This window comes from Vombatus ursinus, unplaced genomic scaffold, assembly GCF_900497805.2.
Source record: "Vombatus ursinus unplaced genomic scaffold, bare-nosed wombat genome assembly UNPS02014778.1, whole genome shotgun sequence".
In the NCBI taxonomy this organism is placed as follows: Eukaryota; Metazoa; Chordata; class Mammalia; order Diprotodontia; family Vombatidae; genus Vombatus; species Vombatus ursinus.
Window position 1 is genome coordinate 50,359,209 of NW_020954556.1, and position 18,055 is coordinate 50,377,263.

Consider the following 18,055-nt stretch of genomic DNA (forward strand, 5'->3'; position numbering starts at 1 on the left):
TCCCATTTGTAATGGTCACATAGTTATTATGTCATCTCGTCATAGTCATTTCAGTTATTTGAAATAGTTTTGCTACTTCAAAATACGGATTTTATGGGCAATTCAGCAGAATCTGAATTAAATAAAACTTGGTTTCATGCCTAAAGCTGAGCCCAGAAGTGGTGTTAAGAATTCTGAGGAGCCAAAGGAAAGAATAAAATGCACATCTGATCTCTTCAGCTCCCCGCATGGGCCTGTGCGTGCCAGCTGGACCCCCAGCCACAGGACAGCGGCAGTGACGCCTGCTCTTTTCAGCTCTCCTCTCCTGTGCATCCTCCAAGGCATTTTTTATATATGTTAGGAAAAGGCAGTCTCTATGAGCAAGCTGAGCAAGAGGAACCTGTTGTGACAGATTGTCACATGGCACGTTTAGAAGCAAAAAGCAAGGTAAGTTTTTATAACTTCTCTTTTAAAATGGTAACAAGAAAGGGAAAAATAACGATAGATATCACTGTTCCAAGTAAACTCAGTATTCACAATTTCGATTGGTTTGTCAGAATGATAAAAATAAGAGATCTAGTCTATCAGGTATAACCTGACGCCTTGAATTTAAGGAATGCTCAAGCTGTAATATCTTGTGTATTAGATTGACGGCCCAGATCTACTAAACTTAGCATATTTGTTTACAGTGAAAAGGAGAAAAAAGAAAGTTCTGGAAACCATAGATGTTAGGTCAAAAGATTTCCCCTTGCATTAAGGGAAGGAGTAAGTGATCTGTTTGTTGGGCACTGCTGTAATTCCCAGCACATATATTTTTGGTGTGCCACAATGACCAGCCTGCATAGGCTCTACACCGCCTTTCTTGTCATAAGGAGTTTCTCATAGAAATGCTTCTTTGGATAGAGAAGGAGATGGGGAGAGAGAGCAGCCACATGTGTTTTTATAGAAATTCACTTAGCAGCTTGTTTTTGCTAAAATGTATACTGTGTTCCATAAAGTGAGGGTTGTATCTGTTGGACTTTCAGAAAGAAATAATAGAATGACCTAAGTCAAATGTAAAATAGAGATTTAGAGCCCCAGTTTTACAATACTCCTATGGTAACTTCACTGATCTTAGATGTTTGCAATAAGTAAGAGTATCAGGGGAAAAAGTAATTTAAAGTCACACTCCTTTTAAGAATATAAAAGTGGGTAACATTAAATCAAACAGTAATATGTCCCAGTTCCAAAATGGTTAGTAATCACAGTTACAGTGACATAAAAGGAACTGTCCAGCTTTGTCTACTTACTTTTTTTTCATATGTTGTTACTAGTCTGATAATAAAAGATGAGAAATAATAGTATCCAGCATTGGCATTATAAGTAAAATACTGGGCTGGCAGTTTATCGGTTTATAAATAATATTGGCATAACCTGGGACAGGGATTTAAAAGAAAAATTTTTGATGAATTATAGCAATATTAAACAATAAAGTGTCTTTAAGCCGGTAAGTAATATTTTCATCTCTCTTTAATTAATACATATTGGGTGATACTACTAGAGAAAAGTCTCAGACAACAGGGATTCTGTTACACTTTTGGAAATCCATCTATCCTAAATGTAAGTCAGGAAACAATGTGAGGCTCTCTGTCAGAGAAAATTACTCTCTAATAAAAGAAATGTATGTCAAATGAAACCAAATTTAAAACAAGAAAAAAATCTTTTTTAAAGAAAAATCATTATGGGTTTTTTTGTTTTACAAAAGTAATTGTTTATGTTGAAAACATTCTTTCATTTCCAGGATGGAACTTTAGTACCAGTGACAATATTTTATAAAAGAAATTCTGAGATCTTACAGAAAAAACCTCTTCTTATTCATGTATATGGAGCTTATGGGATAGATTTAAACATGAATTTCAAAGCTGAGAATCAGATGTTAATTGAAGATGGATGGATATTAGCTTATTGTCATGTTAGGTAAGTCAGCACATAATTTTATTTCATTTGAAGTATAAAGCATAGGGACAGAGTCCAGAATTATATTGAAACTAATAACTACAATTTAGATATGACTTTAAGGTTTCAGTTTTCCACTTACATTGCTGAATTTATGTATTCTTCTCTTACCACATACTTTACTAAATCTGTGCTATCTATTGACCTGATTAACAAAGTTGATCTGAAACACTCAAGTTTCCATATTTGGTTGCCTACTGAATGATTGATTCCATTCAAGTCCTTTCAAGCTTTGGTTTTCCTATGATACTCTCCATTTCTCAGACAGCCCTATTTTAGAAAGTGAACTGGCCTTTGGTTCACACTTTTGCCCTTTCTACCTTATACAGTTCCCAGTTCTGAATATATATATTTGTTATCTCCCAATTATGTATTAATTCCACTTGGATTTGCCAAATATCCACAAGAATGCATGTTTTTAAAGTAGTATCATCTACCGTATATTCCTCATGTATTTTTTTCCCTTGTTTCAGAGGTGGAGGTGAATTAGGCCTTAACTGGCATGCTGGTGGCTGTCTGAACAATAAACTCAACGGCCTTGCTGACTTAGAGGCTTGTATAAAGTTCCTTCACAACCTGGGATTTTCTAAACCTGCATCTACAGCCCTTACAACTTACAGTGCTGGAGGTATCCTAGCAGGAGCATTGTGTAATACCAACCCCAGACTCATTAGGGCTGTGGCTTTACAGGTGAGTCAGCTCTGAGTCCTAGAGTGATAAAATATTTGAACTAGAAGAAAAGAGAAATTGGTTACTCTAAGAAATAGAAATACTTGGAGAATCAAAATAGTTAAAAACCTAACGTACGGCAGGAATAGGATGCAATAGTTACTAATTTTTTCCTTTTAAAAGGTTTGATTCTAAGAATTATAGATTAGGAAATTATCTACAAATATCCATTTAGGCCAACACTCTGCCCCCTCCAGTGCAGAACATATGTTACTACTTTCAGAGTTTTTCTGGGACAGAGGTGGTACCAGAGAGTTAAAAACCAGCATGCTCCATGATGGACCTGCCTGGATCGGCCTTTCAGTTCCACTTAGCCATTCTGTTGTCCTGCTACCTGGACTTGGGACATCTGTGGAAGCAGTTATGATGCCTTTAGCCTTCATGAAGAGAGGGGTGGTTCCTCTTTCTCGTCATGAGGATGTTCTGTCCTTGACTGTTTTTCTGTTCCTCTTCTTAAGTTGTAAGTTCCTTGGATTTGGGCATCTTTGTAGCTCTGTACCAAACAGAGGACCTTAAGTCATTGTCTGAATTAAATTGTTCCTATTGTCTGTCCCTGCTTCCTGATAGAAACAGTGGCTGGTACCACCTCGTTTATTCTCTTGCCTTCGGAATGACTGCTTTTAGGAGCATAGCAATGTCAAATAGTGACTTTTGCGTGAAAGAATGTATGAATTCTCTTCAGAATTAGATTGGTCTTTGGAAAACATGAATGAATTCAAGTCACCCTTCATTTTATTTTATAAGGCTCTCAGTTGTTTACATCTTGAATAGTTTATGCCTGAACTACTTTAGTTTTACGCTATATATTTATAATATTCCCAAATTCTGCATTATTAATTCACATTTTCTTATATTCAGCATAACTTTCAAACAAACTTTCTTATAAATGTTGACCTCTACACTGTACACCTGCTGTAGAACTAAATAAATTCTAATGGAGAATTTTTAAAATAATTTAAAAAGTCTTAACCATTTACTAATTGCTTTGTTTCTAAGACTTCTTAACTTTTTTCCATAAAAACTTGTCTGAGTCTTTTTTTTATCAAGACTCCCTGTACTAAAAAAGGTTCAGATTTAAACCAAACAATTCAAACCTGATTGAATTTATATTCTTTTTTGTTAAAGGTACGATTCCATAAAATGGACTTATATATAGCAATACAGATGTATTGACTATAAGTGTATAGACTTTACAATAGGTAAGGACGTAGACGATACACTGTACAATATATTTTAAGAATATAGTCATTCCATTGGCCCTGAAAACATATTTTTTCAATAACTTCATTTATCACTGAATAAAATTGAAATGAATCTGTAAAGAACCTGTGACTCCCAGCCGGCTGTATTTCCTAACTGTCATCGTCATCTCCCGATCTCAGTCTCGTCCTTGTCCACGACTCCTTGAGCTGTGGCAGGCTGTGCACCAGCCCCACTCACCTGACCTGTGTAAGAAATGATGCCTCTTCTGGGCCAGTCTTCACAGTTCCAGTCTTGTACAGCTTTACAAGTGGTACTCCCAGCGACACTGGCCTCAGTGCCACTCTCTGGGTTCATCATCTCAGAATTTTTTTCAGTTAGAGCTTCTCTTTTCAATCATCCAGAAAATCGCCATAGGGAAAGAAAGCCTTCCAGGGTTCAGGACGAAAGTCGTCCAAGCCTTGTAGATGAGTGGGCATGTGAGGCATGACAGCAGCCGTGGGAGAGGCACCAAGGTGCCCAGGCGCCAGAGAAAAGGGACATGGCTTCCAGGCAGCTTCCTCAGTACTTTGTATTTATTAGAAACCACTGGAAAGGTGGAACTGGGTAAATTATTCCATGTCCAGATTTGTTGGCAGGCACACAACCCAGGGCTCTTGGCTTCCAGGCACTGTGCCCTTCTCTTCCCACTCACCGTCACAGGCATGGCACATCCTAAGTGTTCTGAGCTCGTTCTGCCACCCTCCTCAGTCAAGCCCATGATATGCTGCTCGTGTTTAGGCGCCTTTTCTGGACATTCTTACTACCATGTTGGACATGCAGCTTCCTCTGACCAGGGAAGAACTCGAGGAGTGGGGAGACCCTTCGTCTGATGACAAATACATGGACTACATAAAAAGTTACTGTCCCTACCAGAACATCAGACCCCAGGTAATAAAAGCCAGTCATGTTACTCTGCCTCATGTAAGTAATATAAAAGGGTACTCAGCAAGTATGTCACATTTAAATAACATAGAAACTAGTCAACAAGTATGTTTATGCAGTTAAGTGTCCAAGTAGACAGAGTGCGGCCCTAGAATCAAGAAGACCTGAGTTCAAATGCGGGCTGAAGACACTTACTAGCTGTGTGATCCTGGGCAAGTCACTTAACCTTTGTCCACCTCAGTTTCTTTGACTATAAAATGGGGAAAATAACAGCACCCACCTTGCAGGGTTGTGTGAAGACCAAACAAGATGATAATTGTAGAGCACTCAGCACAGTGGCTGGCATATAGTAAGTGTGGAGATAGAGATAGCTAGGAATGCATGCTTTTTCCCTTCATACATTTCTGCCTGGCTGCATTTTAATGTTTATGGACATCACAGCTTGATTAAGTAAAGGCGACTGTCACATATCTCTGTAAATCTCATACAGATCTTGAATAGCAATAATTAATGTGAAGCACTTTTTCTTCCTCACAATAAAGGTACTCAATAATTATTTTTAGTAATTTAATAATGAGTTGTAAAAAGGCAAACCAAACAAAAAAATAATTCGCTTTGTAAATCTGTCTTCTTTTAGACTTATCCTTCAATTATAATCACAGCCTATGAAAATGATCAACGTGTACCTCTAAAAGGAATATTAAAATATACTCAGAGACTCAGAAAAGTTATCATGGATCAAAGACACAACAGAGATCATGGTATGAAAATATGCCTAAAAACTTGACTGGTTAAGTATGCCTACAACCCAACTCAAATCATGCTGCTCCTAGTAATACTTTTAATTATATAATGGTTTTTAATATTTGTGTCCCCATGATTTAGGAGAAATAATTTTTTTCTTGTACTTAGTATTCAGTTAAACTATGTATAAGCACTTTCCTACGTGGGGTTGAAGAATCTGTTAGCCTTACCCTCAGTATCCGTCACATACGTGTATGGGCTGTTAGATATCTCCTCAGTGCTATGTTGTGGAAAGCAAAGAAAGCTTTGCTTAGGGACAAATGTTTCAGAATATCTAAATGGCATTACACACAAAAATAATACTTTTAACTAGTCTTAATTTTGTGGTCTTTCTAATGTGTTCTGTGCCTAATGTCCTCAAAATAGCACTCTTAAATCACTGTGACTGATGAACAACATAAATAGTTAACTTCAAGGTGAGGTCATAAAAATGTGTAAAAATTGACTCCATAAAAAATAAAACAATTTGAGAAATAAGCATTGCCAATTTTCTAAAAATATTACCAATAATTAGTTATCTGGGCAGCTGTGAGATGTCAAGAATTGCTGAAACAGGAACATCATGTCCAGTTTTCTTAACTGGTAAACAACAGTCTGTGGCAAAGCTTTTATTCCCTGTTCCTAGTTTCCCTCAGCCTTGTGCTTTTCTTCTTCTTAATCTGAAAGAAGAATGGAAGAGAATCTTGAGAGCCCAGCAATAGGTGTTGGCTCTCTAGGGATAAGATGTTGATGGTTTTGCTGGTTTGTTTTCCCCAAAATCTCTTATACCACAAAACAGACCTCCCCATCTGGCTCTTTTAGTGATAGAGAAACCCTGTAGTAGCCACTAAAAGAACAGCAACAAGACCATAAACTTATTAGTAACAGAGGAAAATAACTGAAAGTAGCATTTGGTCCCATTGGCAGAAGAGCTCGAGGAAGCCTAGTGAGTCTGTCCACAGATAAGAAACAACCAGGAGAGCAAATTGGTCAAGGGACTGAGTGGACCTCACCAGCCAGCTGGAAGTCAGCAATTATTTATCAATCGCTTATTATATGTCCTGGGCAGATGACAGTAATAGAATGGGTTAAACCAAATACCTACAACTTTTTTTTTTTTTTTTGGCTAGGCAAAATTGGGGTTAAGTGACTTGCCCAGGGTCACACAGCTAGTGACAAGTGTCTGGTCTGAGACTGGATTTGAACTCAGGTCTTCCTGACGCCAGGGCTGGTGCTCTATCTGCTGTACCCCCTAGCTGCCCCTACTTTTTGATCTTTTCATATCATAACTACATTACAATAGTCTCCCAAAGGAGTTGATGAAGTTAGCAAGCATTTACTAATCACTTAGTATGTGCCAAGTGCTGTGCCCTTGCCCTCAAGAAGCTCGTGTTCCAGGCAGGGAGGCCACATGCAAATAACCAGCTGCCTACAGAGTAAATGGAATGTGATCTCAGAAAGGACACTGTGGAAGCCTCCTTCAGAAGGTGGGGTTTGAGCTGGGTCTTGAACAAAGGAAGACTGACATGTGTCAGATACGGGGCAGAGCATCACAGGCACGGGTAGCCAGGAAAAAAGGCATGGAGACTCCTAAGACAATGTTGTGTTCAAGGAACAGCATTTAGTCCAATAGGTCTATATACATATACATACATATAGAGAGAGAGAGAAAAGAGATCAGGACAGAGCCTTGGGAGACAGGCCCTTAGAGGGCATGACATGGAGAACCAGCAAAGGGGGAGACTAAGAAGGAGAGATTGAGTCAATAGGAGAGACCAGTGTCCCAAAACCCAGAAGAGAGAGTATCCAGGAAGAGAAGGCAATCACAGTGTCCAATGGTGCTTCAAGGTCAACAGGGATGAGGATTGAGAAAAGGCCATTCAATTTTAACATTAGATTAGATTTAGGGATCACTGGTAACTTGGGACAGAGCATTTAAGATAAATGTTGGGTCAGGAGGCAGATTGCAGAGTTCAGAAGACAGTGAGAGGAGGAATGGAAGCAGATTATAAACAGCTTTCTCAAGGAATTTAGCCACAAAGAGGAGAACGGTACAATGGTAATGAGGAGGGTAGGGTTAAGTTAGGCGGTTGTTGTTGGGTTTTGTTTTTTTTAAAAGGATGGGAATATTTGTATCCATCAGGTAAGGAGTCAGTAAATAGGGGGAGATCAAAGATAAGAGAGAAAGTGGGGGTGGTAGAGATAATTTGCTGAAGAATTTGGGAGGGGGTGGGATCAAGAGCACATATAGAGGAGTTGGCCTTGACGGGAGAGGGGCCGCTTCGTGTGAGACAAGAGTAAAAAAGATGATGGGGGAGAATATCTGGATTATGTGAGATGAAAAGGAGTAGAGAAGGAGGAACTCAGGGCAAATAGCCTCAGATTTTTCAGTGAAGTGTGAGTCAGGAGCTTACAGGGAATAGGGGGTTTTGTGAGAAGGTTGAGGAAAGATGAGAAGATTTGGAACAAACCAGATGGAAGTGAGGGGGTAGAGGGAAAAGGAAAAAGCACTGATTAAGCACCTCTCATGTGCCAGGTACTGTGCTAAGCACATTACAAATGTCATCTTGCTTGATCCTCACAATAGCCTTGTAAGTGTGAGGTCAGATGAAAGAGTAGGTCATGGGTATTGGATAGAGAACTAAGAAAGTAGGGTATTTGATTGAGCACCACTATGACGAGTATATATGCTGAACTCTCCTAGTATGAGGGCAGGAGAAGATGACAGGTATACAAGTATACAGCTTCAGCAGTATCCATCTTCACATCAGAAGTAAAGCTACTGGTGTAGGACTTCAGCCATTAGCGTAACTATCCACCTTCTGATCCCCTATCTTATATTGCTTACACCCTCTTGGCAACATCACTGTCTCTTCTCCTTCCCTCTGATTATATAGAAGAGTATCCCTTCTACTCATTAGGCTAAATAAATTCTTTCTGTCTTTGCTCCAACAGTCATCAATCTCAGACATCTTCAATCTCTTTCTTACAAGTGGCTCTGTCCCATCTGCCTCTTACCTCAGTCAGTCAGTAAGCAATTATTAGGTGTCTGCTGTGTGCCAGGCAGTATGCTAAGTGCTGGAAATACGAACAGAGGCAAAAGACAGTCCCTGCCCTTGAAGATTAATAGGAAATAATAGGGAAGGTGCTAGAATTAAGATGGGTTGGTGAAGGCTTCTCATAGAATGTGAGATTTTGATTGGGACTTAAAAGAAGCCAGAAGGCAGAGAGATGGAAGGGGCATTCTAGTCCTCAGAAAATGCTGGGGGCAGAGATATAGAGTGTCTTGTTGGTGGAACAACAAAGGAAGCCAATGTCACCACACGGTGGGGAGTAAGGTGTGGGAAAACTCAAAAGGTGGAAGGGGGTATGAAAAGTACTAATTGATGAAGGGGTTTGGATGACAAGCAGACGATTTTGTATTTGATCCTAAAGGTGATAAGAAGGCACTGGAGTTTATTGAATAAGGGAGTGACTCATTCTGGTAGCTATAAGTGAAAGGTGAGTTGGAGTGGGGAAAGAAATGTGGCAGGCAGACACATTCCCCCCTTGACTCTTCAGACTTTGCCATATCCCAGGAACCTCTGTCTCCTACCCAGATTTTCCATTTCCTTTTATGTGTTGTCTTCCTCCATTGAAATGTAAGCTCCCTGAAGGCAGGAGCCATTTTTATTTCTTTCTCCTTGTATTTGTATTCCTGGTGCTCGGCACAGTGCCTGGCCCTTAGTAAACACTTCATAAATACTTCTCAACTCTACTCGACTGTGGGAGGCAGCACAGTACTGTAGAAAGTACCACAGTATTCAGAGTCAGAAGACTTGGGTCTAAGCCCTTGTTTTTCCATTTATTAACCACATGACTGTAGGCAAGTCACTTGCCCTCTCTAAGGCCTCTTTCCTCCTCTGTAAAATTCAGGGATTAGATCAGATAGATGACTACCAAAGTCCTCTCCAGCTGTCAGTCTGTGTGCCATTCCCACTAAATCATGCTGCCTCCTATAGAGAAATGGAATAGGATTATCTACATTCAATTCAAGAGGGGTCGAGAAGATTTAGCTGCTAAACTTCTTTTAAAAAATCATCTACATCTGTTGCCTCTGCTTCCTTATTCCCTGGCAATGAAGCTTCCACCCTCTGCCCTCTCCTGGAATTGTCTCCTATAAACTTCTGGGTATCAGTAGTCGTAACTACTGTTCTTTAAGTTTAGTGGGATATACATAGACAGTCTATCCGTTTTCAGCTTCAAGTCCTTTGGTTAGATTTGCAAGAATTCAGACACATACATTCTCACCAGCCCTTGTTAGGTACATTCCATCTCCGGCCACAAGGTTAGGCCATATGTACTCCTACGTAATTGAAGCCATGGTCCAGAAATCAAAAATTCACATTGAGACACCAGTTTATTAACCAGCTGTTGACATCTCAAATCTACCTCTCTTTTCTGGGTCCCTTACTTTCGATAGGTAGCAATGATTAAATCATCACCCTTATGCCCCTAAAGTCTTCCATTTGTTGACCAAGACTTAATAATCTTTAGGAATGCTTTCTAGATTTCTTCTGGCAGTATCAGTTGGACCCACATCAATCACCAGAAGTGGATAGTAGTATTCCAATTTGAAATCTTGGGAAATACTTTCATGTCTTGGATACATGTCCACCCCTTGCAGAAAGCAGGTCTTTTTGTTGATATAAGGTCAACAGGTGGCTACCGTAGTAGCCAGGGCAAGGAGTCACTAACCACCACTACTCATCTCTTCTTCCTATAATCCTCCCTGATTGGCCTCTTACCTGATAACACCTATGGAAAAAACATCTTTGGAAATAAGCAGCTTCCACCTCTTCATGAGAAGCCCTTATATTTGTTTCTAAGCTCCAAGTCTTCAATGGTCCTTCTTTTAACTTGTAGCCCCCAGAGATAGGTCAGGATTCTCCTCTGCTTCTTCAAATGCCTTTTTATTTGTTTGTCTTTTAATGAACACTTCATTCTTTGTGTTAAAATGTATCTATTTAACTCCTCTTGTAGGAGACCAGCCTGCACTATGAATATAGATAAGTGTCTTATGTCTGAGACAGAATGCAGATACCACATATTTAATGCAAGCCACTGCATAATTCTTCCTAACCTCTGTATTACTGGAAATGAGAGATTCAGTCCCTGTCTTCCTTGACCTTGACTCCCTTGACTCCTTGACTCCCTTCACAGCACCACTATTGCAAACCACTTGGGTGAGGGTTCGTCAAATTCTTCTCACCTCATTGACAGTTGACAGGAACACCCACTTTCTAGCCTTCTTTCTTCTTCAGCTCCTTCCTATTTCTCAAGTCTTCTCGGGTTTCCTTTGTGCAAATTCAGTTTTCTGGCCTCTTCCATCATTTCAAAGCCCTCTAAATCACCTTCTCAAGTGAGTAGCAGCAATATTAGAACATAGTTCCCTAAGTGATATATTTGCTTAAACCACAGCATTTTTTTTTAATAATAGCAAAGAATGCAAGGATCTGTGCTTTCATCATTGTGGGAAATTCCTGTAATGAGAGCTCCTTAAAGCAATGCAGATCTGTAACTTAAGTCATAAGCCTAAGTAGATTAAGTCCTAGGTTGATGTCCGAGGATCACAGAGGTTGAATGACTTGCTAACTAGTGGGATTTGAATTTAGGTCTTCCTGATTCCAGGCCCAGTGTTCTGTCCCTTATGCCATGCTACCTCTCAACAGAGACTCCAGATTAAATACATTTTCCAGTCTTGACCTTGGAAGGCATTTAAGGAAAAAATAGCACTTCTTGTTAGAGAAATGGGTGACTGCAGATAGTGGGGTGTTATATACATTGTTAGACATGGTTGCTGCATTGATCATTTTGCTTGACTGTTTTTCTTTTGTTACAAAGATTCTATGGGGGAAAGGCTAAAGGATGTGATGGATTGGGAAATGACATGTAAAAAAATGAAAGGAGTCAAATCATTTAAAAAAAAAATACAATAGCAAATCAGGGCCCAGAAACAGGTAGAAATTAGAATCAAGATTTCTGGATTCTGTTTCCTGCCCTTCCCACAAGGAATATTTTTTTTTTTTTTGGCTAGGCATTGGGGTTAAGTGACTTGCCCAGGGTCACACTGCTAGTAAGTGTTATGTGCCTGAGGCTGGATTTGAACTCAGGTCCTCCTGAATCCAGGGCCGGTGCTCTATCCACTGCGCCACTTAAATGCCCCTCCACAAGGAATATTAGAAGGCTTCTTAGCAGCTGCCTGAACTCACAGTAGTTCCTCTAGCAGGAACTTTGACTAATTGAACACAGTCCTCAATTCACTTTTCCATAGCTGTTTCTAGCAAGGCGTGGGAGGTGGCTAGCAGTCACAGAGCTTGAAAGGACAGGGTGTCCACCTTGGCTCAGTGGCAAGACTGTCAGTTTAGCATACGCACATACACCAACCTCACAGACAACCTGCATGTCCTTCTGTACCCTCTCGGGGAATAATATCAAGACCTGAATGAGGAATCACTCTATCATTTTATTACTGAAAAGTCAGTAAGCTCCCCCTCTGGTTATGATTTTTCTTATTTACTGATTTTAAATGTACTTTCAGGAAGAAAGATTATTTTAGATGTTCAGACTGGAGGAAGCCATGCTGCAGCTTTTTGGGAGGACTCCATAATTGAGGTATGTTGCAAATTCCTCATCCAATAAAAACATAGTTATTATTCCCAGCAAATAAGGACCATCTCCTATCCCATGAGGACAAATTGTTTTAGAGATGGCCTTCTCAGCTTCTTACTCTGAGGGCTACCAATAGGCTTAAGGCATAATCACAGGAGAATGTAAAAGGAGAAAAAGAAATGGAGTGAGAACAGTAGAAGAGATGAGCAAGTACAGTAAGAAAGAATGCCTTCCATATACAGTGATGGAAGGTGCTCATCAGAGGGACAGACTTTCATGTGTGATGGTCCATAGCACAAGTCAGCTCCCTTGTTTGAAGAGAGCAGTAGGATAAGACAGCCTGACCTGTGGCGTATCACTTTAGAGCGTCTCACGTGTTTAAATTTTGTTTGTTCTAGGTTGCCAAACATCTTGCTTTTCTGTACAAAGAGCTTGGACTTGGTGACACTGGTCCCCTCAACTAATACTCATTTTAAGACAAGATGGATGCTTAACTATGTCTCATGCAGTGGCGTTGAGTGCCCCAGAAATGGAGTAAGTTACAGTCTCATGCTCCATTGGGCTTGGCAGAGCTCAGTGTGTCAGAGTGTGACGTGCTTATGAATTCTCTCGCCCATCAAAAGCCTTGTCTGTGCCTAGGGCAGGACTTCGCCCTCCCATCCACTGATGCCCAGAAGCTCCTTCCCTCGGATCTGTTTGTTCTTGGCTCCATCTTCCTTTCTTAGAGTTTGGGAAGGTAGCAAAAGCAGTCCAACTGAGAACAGAGGAAAGCTTTTAGGTTTATTTGGTTTTTTCCTATGCCTAAACTGATTGAAACAAGATAAAATTCTTCGCATTGAAATTAATAAACTAAGACCCCCTGATCATCTCTCATTGATTTTTTAAATGTTTTTATTAATTTATTTATTTTTTGTTTTCAACATTCATTTCCATAAGTTTTTGAGTTTTAAATTTTCTCCCCCTCCCACTTCTTCCCTCCCCCCCCACCCAAGACAGCATACAATCTGATATAGTCTCTACATACACATTCATGTTAAGCATATTTTCCCATTAGTCATGATGTAAAGAACAATTAGAACTAAGGGGAGGAACCACGAGAATGAAGCAATAAAACAAAAACAAAGGAAAAGGAGAGCAAATAGTATGTTTCCATCTGCATTGAGACTCCATAGTTCTTTCTCTGGCTATGGAGCCTCTCATTGATTTTTGAGGTGCATCTAGGTGGGGCAGTGAAGAGAGCATGGCACTTGGGGTCAGATAAGAGCTCACAGCCTGCCTCAGTCACTTAATAGCTGTGTGACTCTAGGCAAGTCACTTAACCTCTCAGCTTCAGTTTCCTCATCTGTAAAATGGGGACAATAGTACCTATCTCACAGGGTTTTTGTGAGGATTAAATGAGATGACATCTATAAAGCTCTTTGCTAACCTTAAAGTGCTAAACAAATGCTCTTAACAAGCCCTTTAATTTCATTGGTATAAGAACTCCTGATGAAGAAACTCCTGCAATGCAATTTTGCAAATTATAGTTGCTGAGGACCTCAGGGCTTGGTCATCCAGTGCCTGGAGTGGAGGGCTTCTTAACTTTAAGGCTGGCTCTATCCAATATGCCACACTACCTCACTTCTCATTGAATACTGTTTCAATAAATAACTTCTCAGGGATGATTTTCTTTTCTATATTTACTGCATTTTAAGAGTATTGGACAACTTTTCTAAAGCCCCTAAATTCAAGCTGTAGAAATTCTTAAGAATTATAATTAATCAGCGTTCATTATGTTTACTAAAGTCCATCAAGCTGAAGGTGAAGTGACTGCTTAAGTCTGAGGTAAAAATGACCGATGACAGCATCTCAGCAAGAATTGTACAAGATATTTAAGAAACTGGAATAACATGCTTTGCTTGAAACAAGACACTTGTCTTTGAAGGCTTCTTGATGGTGCAGGAGTGTGGGCATTCTGTGCTCCAGAATGAGGCCTTCCCCCTTCTCGGTTCTCACTGCAGCTGTGGCCACAGTCTGACCTTGGTTGGTGAACGTGGTACTCAGCTTTATGCTTGCTTTCTCTGGCAGTCCTATAGAAAGACCCTGCAAATTCACCTCTGTTGTTTCTCCAAAATTCAGCACTATGGTAAAGACTCTGTCTAGACCGTCAAGTTCTCTCATGTACACCAGAACGTTAGCGTCGTCCCAAATGTAGCACAGCCATCCCCGGCTAAGGAGCAGGTCAGTGAGACGCAGGGAGCTTAATTCTTGATACAGCTTCAGTGGGGAAGTGGCTTGATTCTTCTGAACCTGTTTTTTAAAAAAGTTTGATCAGGTAAATGTAATTATAACATTTAAAAAATATTTACAGGATATACAAGGAACTTATTTCCCAAATACATCTTGTAGTTACATTTTGAAATAAAGTATTATGGTTGTGATATAATAAGTAAGTCTCTTGGGAATAGAAATATAGATCCACCTTGCCTTTTCAGTTGCTCCCTTTCTCCCAGTTGCAAACTGCTATGAAAAAAAGACTGACAGCTGACATTTACACAGAGTTTTCAGGTTCTCAAGCATTTTTGTACATTTTTTTTGTTCATTCTCCCAACAGCCCTATAAAAGGAAACTACAACAGGAGTTATCCCTGTTTTACAGATGCAGAAATTGAGATGAAGAGAAGTTAAGAGATTTTTCCCACTATGAGAATCACAAGATCCTGACTCTCAAGCCCAGTCATCCTGCCTCTACACTGTGCTGACACTCGGTGATCTGTGACTCGCTTTACCTAGTATCCTACCTGAGCCCCACCACAGATCCACCCTGGGAGCTATGAAGGTTCAGAGATGTTATGTGGCTTGCTCGTGGTCATATGGCCAATAAGTGTGGGAGGTGAGATTCCAACAAGTCTTCCTGAGATGTACTGTCTCACACACGACTCCATTTGTTTCGAGCCTTCGCCCTCCAAACAAATAGCACATTTGTTGCCAAAATGGCCAGGTCTTAGTCCAAGACCCAAAATAAATATCAGAGAACCCTAAGAATATCTAAACTAGGCACTGAAAGTGATGAAAGTGAGCTCATCAACTACATTCACCTTTTAGAGAGAGACCCGTACACTGTGCCCTGAGGACTTGATAGAGAACTCTTCCAGCTAATGGGTCCTGCTGACTCCCTGCAGTAAAGATTCCTGATGGGAATTACTACTAATTAACTGAATGACTTATGAGCATTGACCCGCAAGTCAAGGAAGATCGAGGTTTCAGAGTATGGCCATATCATTTGCCAGCTATGGCACCAAGGGCAAACCCTTTAACTTCTCTGTAAATCAAAGACTTACATAGCTGTGAAGTGAGGATAATAATTTTATCGAGGATTTTAAAGGTTGTGCTTTTGGAAAGGCAACATGACCTACTGGGACGCGGCCCTGGGTATGGAGTCAGGATCACTAGCGGGGTAGCCCTGAGCAAGCCTCTTGAACTCTCTGGGCCTTGGGGCCTTCTCTTTAGAATAGATGGCCTCAGAGGCTGCTTCTGTCTATAAATCACTTTTCTGCATCACCATTTTCTCATCTGTAAAAGGGGAATACTTGCACAACATGTTGCACAGCACTGATGCAAACAAAGTGATTTGTACACCTTAAAGTGCTGTACAAATACCAGTTGTTACCTACAACTGGGAAACGTACTGTTTGAGAAATTTTGTGTCTTTAAATGTAAATTTGTCAAACTTTTTGTTGCTATAACATTGGAAGATATTAACATCACCCCTAGTGAACTACTTAAAAAACCTTGACTCCCTGCTCTCCTGGTCATACCAAGTGGCCCCCATTGTTACACATAAACAGCCTTGCTATCAAATACACATAGTTTTAAAGTTCTTTTTCCTACTTTGCTTAGTATGTAATAGTCTAAAACAGAACTTCTACCTTCATATCTCAGCTCTAAGGAATTATCAATATGTGACGTTGACTGGTGACCGGTGAAACTTACTCGTGACATTTCAATGTTTTAACTCCAAACGAAGAAAAATGATGACCTCAGAATGTAAATTCCCTGAGGTCAGGAACTGTTTTTATTTTTTGTCTTTGTATCCCCAGTGTTTAGCACCATGTCTTGGCACGTAGGTGCAACACATTAATAAATGCTTAATACTAGAGAAAGTTTACTACAAAGTATGACTTTAAAGAGTCTGTAATTACATTGTGTTTATACACAGTAGGGAGGTATGGAAAATTACCACCCAATTAGCAAAAAAGCCGAAGTTGGACCAGAAATGAGCAAGACGAATCACATGTATGTTCACAACATTTTTGATTTTCAGAATCCATCCAATTATTTGGCAGATTTAGCACTTACATCAACATTCAGAACCTGGTAATCTGTATTAGTGGGTAGCCAGGTTTGATTCCCTTTACTAAAACCAGCATTGGAGCTGTTATCCCACTGCATTGGTGACTTTGAAAGCAGGCTCTAGAAAACAAACAAATGAACAAAATGTCAATATGTAATCACGTTCTAAAAATTCTCATAAACATTGCTTCATCTTAAATTATAGTAACTACCACATACTAGGAGCTCAATATTTGTTAGACTACTCAGTCCATTCATCATTTCCAGTATAGTACTTCAGAAATATGTAGCTGCAAATAAATTTACTTTCAAGAAATTATTTGAAATATGTAACATTTCGTGATGTTAGTTTTAACCTATGGTCTGTTGTAGCAGCATTTATCCAACCAGTTTATTGCATAAATTTCATTTCTGGGCTTTGTTGAGTTTAATATTCTAGGCCCTAAATAACAGAAAATCCACCTTAATCTAATATTAGGAAATTGGGCTATATGCAGTCAAAACAAGCATTCATTCAGGAAACAGCTGATATGGGGGCCAGTGTCTAGAAGAGATTTCATCTACTCTCAGACTTGAGGATTTAGGCTCAATGTGTGTCCATCCATGTAACTATGAGGAGGTGACCTCATTTTGTACCAAATACCACATTTGGTCATGCAGAAGAATAAAAGAATGATTTATGCCATCTGCTTTGGAAATGAAATGTGGCAGAACAAAGATTGGAAAAACAAATAGTTTCATTTGGCTCCTTTTCAGAAGGCAGAGTAAGGCCATAGGAACTCTAATACTATCACCTTAAATTTATGTAGCACTTTACAGTTTACAAAGCACTTTGTTCCTCACAAAAACTCTGTGACCTAAACAGGGCAAAAATCACCCCTATTTTAGATAGAGGGGGAAGAAGACTCCCCAGAAGCTAAATGAGTCGCCCAAGTACACAGGCCTGGAAAGGGGCAGGGCCAGGGCTGGAGTCCAAGGAAGGCCACAGGCCTAATCCAGCTTACATTCCAACAAACCTTGCTGACCCTCATAAAAGTTACGATACTGAGTTGGTATTCACTAAGCTAATAAAACATGATCTTTCTCTGGCTTAATAAGCATATGTTTACTACTGAAATATTTAAGCTATATTATACTTACAGTATCATAGCTTCCAGTTATACTTGTTGCTAAAATATCTTCCATTCCTATTTCTTCACCATAGTAAGTTATAGGTGTCCCAGGAAGTGTTAAGACTAGCATATTCATGACGTTGACATAGTCTTTTCCAAAACGAGAAGTTAACCGAGTAGTGTCAGGTCCTCCGATCTAAAAATTAAGTATTTATAAAAATACAATCCAAAGTACATTCCAGCATCTGGTCCCCGTCCCATTCTGAATTAAATTTAATAGCAAAAATTAGCTTTATAAAAGAATTTCAGCATTCTAGAAGGATTGCATATGCAATATATACATTTTATGCA

At 39.7% G+C, this 18,055-nt stretch overlaps 2 protein-coding genes across 9 annotated transcripts in view; one reads left to right on the forward strand and one right to left on the reverse strand.

Annotated features, from left to right (window-relative positions):
* PREPL (prolyl endopeptidase like) overlaps positions 1-18,055 on the forward strand; it is a 51,942-nt gene that overhangs the window by 31,717 nt on the left and 2,170 nt on the right. For 3 of the 8 annotated variants that reach the window (XM_027865604.1, XM_027865603.1, XM_027865605.1), the window contains 7 exons: positions 220-426; positions 1,760-1,935; positions 2,448-2,664; positions 4,684-4,833; positions 5,465-5,588; positions 12,191-12,264; positions 12,660-13,124. In XM_027865604.1, the coding sequence (XP_027721405.1) occupies positions 220-426; positions 1,760-1,935; positions 2,448-2,664; positions 4,684-4,833; positions 5,465-5,588; positions 12,191-12,264; positions 12,660-12,725 (1,014 nt within the window). In that variant the 3' untranslated portion in view covers positions 12,726-13,124. The other 5 variants (XR_003569380.1, XR_003569379.1, XR_003569382.1 and 2 more) reach the window with 5 other exon arrangements.
* SLC3A1 (solute carrier family 3 member 1) overlaps positions 13,631-18,055 on the reverse strand; it is a 30,986-nt gene continuing 26,561 nt past the window's right edge. The window contains exons 8-10 of the mRNA XM_027865607.1: positions 17,733-17,900; positions 16,599-16,712; positions 13,631-14,550 (exon numbers count right to left, since the gene is read on the reverse strand). Coding sequence (XP_027721408.1) covers positions 14,110-14,550; positions 16,599-16,712; positions 17,733-17,900 — 723 coding nt within the window. The 3' untranslated portion in view covers positions 13,631-14,109. The remainder of the gene's footprint in view (positions 14,551-16,598; positions 16,713-17,732; positions 17,901-18,055) is intronic.